A 6,686-nucleotide genomic window follows, 5' to 3' on the forward strand; every position below is an offset into this window, starting at 1 on the left:
TTTTAAATAAATGAAACCAAACCTAATTAAGGAAAAGCAAGACAGAAGTATCAGGCCAATAGCAGGAGACATATTCAGACACGGGCCTCAGTCAACTCTACTGAGAGGTGCTTTTCTGGGGAGAAGAGAAGGAGAGCCCTACTTTAAATGGCCTCCCAAGCGCCGTCTTCCCATCTCCACTCATCTCCACGGCAAGAGAGTGTTTGCTGGCCACACATGCTACATGTACTCATCGCTCTGCTGTGGACTGTGGTTTCCTCCCATGTACACAGCACCCAGACAAGGAGTGTTTTCTGTAAACCTAGGCGGGAGGAACCAGGCAGCACTTCAAACACCTCCCATCCTCTTCGAGACAGAACTTCTCCCCGGGCAACACACTATGACTGAAAACAGGAGGAATTGGAACATGGGAGGAGTGGGGCATGGCTGAAGGGGAAACTGCTTTCACGGAACAGAGAACCAGCCTTGTTTCCTAACCTACTCAAACCAAAACAACAGTCGCTCCACTTTGATTGTCTCTGTTCCCAGCTCTAGTGTGGCAGCGTTAGGCAAGCTCACACCCGACTGCCGTGTTCGCTAGCAAACGTATAAACGCTGTATTATCTTCCTTTCTCTTCTAATTTACTCTACTGCCAGGATGACTGTCTATTCTTTTAAAGCAATTCCCACTGTGAGCTGCCATTATACTTAGCGAACACTTATCTTTTATTTCAAGAAAACATCACTGTGGAAATGTTGCTAGGTCACACATAAAAAAACACACTCAGATGATTCTCTTTTCTTTTAGTGAATGGCCACCTTGACTAGCCTCCTCCCTCAGAACCTCATTCAAAATCATCAGTTTGGACTCTCTCCAGAGGAACCTCACTTGGTACTTGGTGCCCTGATTTAGTCTATCATTCAGACAGCTAGTTACATGTAAAACAGCACAGTGCTCCTCTCTACCCATTATTCAAGTGACTCGTTCATTCAACAAACAGTTACTGCGTGCTTATTGTATGTCTGCCATTTGGGATGTATCAGTGAACAAAACAAAGACCTCTGCCCTCATTCTCATCACCCTCGTGTTCTAGTCCTGTGTGTGTGTGTGTGTGTGTGTGTGTGTGTGTGTGTCCTATTTCCCTCATAAGACCAAAAGTTTCATGGCCCTACTGCCTAAAACACAACAAAACACAATCCCATTCAGAGAATGAAAGCATTTATCTCACAACCTACAGCATGAATCTAAAGGAGCAGGGTCAAATAAATGAGTCTGAGAGAACATAATTTTTAGTAATATTAGCAAGGAATACCAAAAACTGTTGTAAATATTTATTCTGTGGTCCAAAACAGATACTTATTAAACTGGGTAGGTTTCTTGAGGATAAGGACTATGTGTTTGCTGGCTTTTTAAAAAATTTTTATTTATTGATTTTGAGAGAGAGAGAGCGAGTGAGAGAGACATTGATTTGTTGTTCCAGTTATTATGCATTCATTGGTTGATTGTTGTATGTGCCCCTGACCAGGGAGCAAACCCCCAACCTTGGTGAGACTGATAAGTATTATTTAATTCATCTTATAATTTCGGATCTTTCCTTTGAAAATGCCTGTGTAGCTCTGGGTGAATATGCTCAAGTCATTTCTCCCTTCTCCATTTTTCCACCTGCAGAACGAGAAAGGCTTTGCTCCCCAGGAGAGCTACTACCTTCCGAAGGCGAAAATAAACAAGATCTTTTGGCTGGTGAACAAACTGGTTCATGACTAGATCATTTTGTGGCCGACCTCTTTTCCTGCCTTTTGGGTAACCCACCTGAGAAGGGGCGCTGCAGGAGAGCCCAGACAGCTCGCTGATCCGCGCGGCCGCCGTGGGGTTGCTGGAGCTGATGAGGACAGGGGGGCTGATCTCCATGGAGTGGCGGTTCTGGGACGCCTGGGAGGATTTGTTGGCCATGGTGAGGGACGTGAAGGAGTGCCGCTTTTTGGTGTTCTTCTTGGTGTCGGAGTGCTTTGAGGCAGTGCTGCCCTGAGCTGCTGCCGAGGTGCCTTCTCCAGCATCAGCTCCTGGCCCAGGAGGCTTATCCCATTCTATCAGCTGCTTAGCGGCCGAGTTAAACTGCAAACCAACAAATTAGTGCGAGTTAGGCAATGCTCAAGGACTCACTGACATTTATTTTCAACATGCTCTTTTTAAATCTTCACCCGAGGATACATTATTGATTTGAGAGAAAGAGAGAGAGAGAGAAATACTGATATGAGAGAGAAACATCAATTGGTTGCTTCCCATACGTGTCCCAATCGGAAAAAAAAACCTGAAACCTAGGTATGCGTCCTGACCTGGAACTGAATCCAGAGTCATTTGGTGTACATGCTCCAACCAACTGCGCCACCAGGCCAGGGTTACTTTCAACATATTTCCATCTAAAATTTAACATCACCACTTTAAAGTTTGCATATGCAAGTGGGTATATATTTTTTCCAAGTGAGATACTTTTTCTCTCAATACTGGGATGCTAAATCAAGAAGAAACAGTCAAGAGCAAGACTGACAAGGTTAAGAAACATTTTTTTCCAAGAATCTTTGGAATATTTAATTTTTAAAATTGCCACTTACAGATGAAGATTTATTTTAGTTCACTGATGAAATTTAGAGAAGAGCAATTAGAAAGGGTATGTTTGTCCAACTGATGACGCTACTGTCCAGCAATGGCTGGGGGTTTGCTGGAAGCACAATTGAACGTCCAAGGGGCAACTTTTAGGCTTGGTAAAAATGAGCAAGACAATGAAGAGTGAAACCAGAGATGTTAACTCATCTACTTCCATACAAATTTGGGGGAGCCTCACAAAACAGTTGGTAAAAAGTCTTGATATATATTTTTTCACATCCTCACGTCAGTTATTAAATTTTAAATCATAACAGGGGAAGACATGAGATTCACATCCTTTTGGCAAGCAACCTTACTGTATTTGACAAGTTGCCTGTGTGTGAATGAAGTAATGGCCCAACGGGTGGCAAGCTGTGCACTGGGCTGATAACACCAGCAAGAAAGGAAAGAACCTACGGGTTTTGTTTTCCCTGAGGTAAAATATGTTCCGGGAAAGCATCAGTGAAAACAAGCTTCATATAACTTACCTAGATAATAGAATAATGGGAAAACACCGAGTATAATTTAACTCTCATGAAACACAGAGATAAAAAGTAAACTTTTTAAAGGTAATTTAGGTAATAGGAAAAGTAACTGCGCTTTTCCCACCTCCGCACTGCCTGCTGAGCACTTCACAAAGATCTTTAGATTAACTAACATCACCAAATGCTATTATTCACCCACCTAAATGGTTAGGACCATGTCTTTTCATCCTGTTGATGCGAATGTCCTACTAGCTGAATGGGAATCCTGCTGGTCAGTATTTAATTAACAGTGAACTTGCTCTGCTCACAAAGCTGTATTAACTGCAGCTCAATACACAGTGCTTGTATAGATGATTGCAAATTGATTAACAGTTTGTCCCTGGATTCCCCCAAAGACTCGAATTCATTGGGTCTGTCTGATCTATAATTAATAGGGCACATCTTTTTCAAACATGAGCAAACCTTTCTTCAGACTTCCAGGACTTCTTCCACGTGACAGCCTGGAACAGTAGGCAGAAATGCCACAGTAGCACCTATCAATGCCTGAGGCACCCATGGCAGGAGAAAGAAACCATGTCTCATTGTGCTACATGTTTAGGGATGAAGAAGTGAGGTACTTTTAAAGGGTAGTCTTACAATAGCATTACAATGGCATTTGACCAAGATCCAGAATTTACCAATCCCACCTTAGTTTAGCCACCTCACTTTCTGGGTGGTCCCCAAGACAATCAAATACCTCAAGGAAGCAATGCAATGCCTTAGTTTTTGTGGTGGGAATTGCCCAAACCTCGGTGTGGAGTGCTAATAAACCTCAGCAAACCATGTGGTGGTTGGGTCCTTATTCCTACACAAGTTGGGAAGGAGGAGTCTGAAATCCAAGCAGACAAAAGAGCTACTCCACTCCCTTCATCCCAAACTTGTCACCTCAAAGAGCAGGCCAGTCACCCGCCAATGCCAGAGGACAAGGAGTCAGAGAAAGCCTTCTTCCAGTGTAAGCTCATTTAGTCCCCAAGGCACGAATCCGCAAAAGCATGACCTAATCAATGTACTAAAATCCACTGATTAGCTCAACGGCACTTCTGTTGCACTGAATAGAAATAGGAAAGGGACTGAGTCAACTTCCTCCTCATCGAGGCCACAAATAAGACTAGAGAAAACTATTGCATCTGCTTGGTATCATGGTTGAATTCATTCTGAGTCAAACATAGGCTCCAATAGCAGTGTCTGTATTGAAAAGGTCTGAGATATTACCAGAGTCCAGTTATGGTCATCCCTAGCCAAGTGTCAGTTACAGTTAATACTGTGCTAATATTTCAGGTTTCCATATGCTGTGCTCTCATAAAAACTTCTGAGAATTATGCCCTGACCGGTTCGGCTCAGTGGATAGAGCGTCGGCCTGCAGACTGAAGGGTCCCAGGTTTGATTACGGTCAAGGGCATGTACCTTCATTGTGGGCACATCCCCAGTAGGGGGTGTGCAGGAGGCAGCTGATCGATGTTTCTCTCCCATCGATGTTTCTAACTCTTTATTCCTCTCCCTTCCTCTCTGTAAAAAATCAATAAAATATATTAAAAAAAAAACTTCTGAGAATTAATTACTGTTCCCTCTTTTTCCTACTGCTTCTCTCAATAGAAAAAAACTTGCATGTGCCTTTTTCTATATCCTATACTTTCCATGATAACAACTACACTTTGAGCACCTGCTATGTGCCAGATAATGTGCTAGGTGCTGGAGATCTACAGACGCAGAGAAATGGTCACTGACCTTAAGGAGTTTATAAGCAGACATATAAATAGAACACAAGTGTGCTCCATAATTTCTTATGTCTCGCTTCTTTCACTCAACAACATGCTCCCTCCTCACCCCCACTTCCCCGGCCCAGGTTTATCCATATTGCTCCATGAATCAGTCATTCTTTTTAACTGCTGTGTAATATTTCATTGTGTGGATATGCCACAGTTTATCCATCCTACTGTTGATTTATATTTGGTTTCCCCTTCCCTCCCCTCCTTTCTTTTCTCCTTCCCTCTCCTTTCCCTCCCCCTTCCCATTTTCTTTCCTTCCTTCCTTCCTTCCTTCCTTCCTTCCTTCCTTCTGTCCCTCCACTCCCTCCCTCCATCCTTCCTTCCTTCCTTCCTTTCCTCCCTCCCTCTCTCCCTCCGTCCCTCTTTAGATTTTGCCCATTAATAGCAATGCTGCCATGAATGATCTAGTTCATGTCTTTTGGTGGATATTGAGTATATGTTCAGAAGTGGAACTGCTGGGCCATAGGGTTGGCATGTTTAGAAAAACACAGTCTATGTGCACAAACATGTGTATGCAGGTGGATACACAGTGTGATGCAACTAGCAAACTGCAGGCAGAAGACCACAGTTCTAGTCCCAGCACAGCCATTAACTGTGACTGCTCTTGATGGCAGCTTCCTCAGCTATGAACTAAGGAAGTTGGAGCCAGTGATCTTTTGTCTCTTCCTCCCCCCACCCACAAGGATAATGATCTCACTTTAAACGGATAGTGATCATCATCCCTCTAAATAGCCTCATATATTTTTCTGGCATTTCATTTTCACACATGGATGTTAATATTTGTTAGCAGAATGTTGTCATATTTCAAAATTACTTTAGAGTTCTTCTAAAGCAGCAGAGGTTAGAATTAAGGACAGTATTTGCTGCCTTACAAGTTACAAAGAAAATCATAAAGTGAGGTCTATTTGGTAGAGGCATCAAGTAAATCAGGCGGAAACTTAAAGAGGCTTTTGTTGTAAGTGTGACTTAACCTGGAGTAACAGGAGGAAAGCAGGGACCTCACAGCTTTTAATGGGATTTTGATAAAATTCATTTGTGAATGTTTGAGCTCAGTAGCATAGACTTCCCATGACATTTATCTAGCCATGACTTTTAGTTTAGGAGTGTACCTACAGAATAAATGTATACACTAATATACCTCCTTCCAAACACTTGGTAAGGGATATTTGATAAGACTTAGGTTGGATTCAAGGTAAAATTCAGCACACAGGTGTGAAAAGCATGGTAAAGCTGGATTTGTTGATCTCAGAACTTGGCAAACCTTAAAATTAAGAAATAATTCATCTTTGAGATTATCAAAAGTATACATAAACATGAAAATGAAGATACTGACAAAATAATGACAACCACAAGGCAGCTTAAGAAATACCAAAATAATTTTTTGTGTATGTGGTTGTCCTCTTTGCTAAAGAGAATATGGCCTTTTTAACATTTGGGACTTAAATTTTTCAAAAAGAGAACAAATAATTTAATGCGAACTAACTTGAATATTGACCATTTTACATGATGCTTTAGAGATGAATCAGACTCTAGTTTTTGAACACTAGAGAATATAATACACTAGAGTTCCCAGAACCTAACAGCTTTTCAATAAAAGGCAAATAAGGATTTGAAAAAACGTATTATCTACACTAATAAAAGAGAAATATGGTAATTGGCGTACGACCGCTACCCTTTTCATTGGCTAATCAGGGTGATATGCAAATTCACTGCCAACTAAGATGGCAGTTAACTGACAACAAAGATGGCGATTAATTTGCATATGTAAGCACAATG

At 41.9% G+C, this 6,686-nt stretch overlaps 1 protein-coding gene across 1 annotated transcript in view; it reads right to left on the minus strand.

The window, feature by feature from the left end:
* SH3RF1 (SH3 domain containing ring finger 1) overlaps positions 1 to 6,686 on the minus strand; it is a 165,027-nt gene that overhangs the window by 38,758 nt on the left and 119,583 nt on the right. The window contains 1 exon segment of the mRNA XM_006753484.2: positions 1,790 to 2,092. Within this exon segment, the coding sequence (XP_006753547.1) occupies positions 1,790 to 2,092 (303 nt within the window).

This window comes from Myotis davidii, unplaced genomic scaffold (assembly GCF_000327345.1).
Source record: "Myotis davidii unplaced genomic scaffold, ASM32734v1 scaffold1832, whole genome shotgun sequence".
Taxonomy (NCBI): Eukaryota; Metazoa; Chordata; class Mammalia; order Chiroptera; family Vespertilionidae; genus Myotis; species Myotis davidii.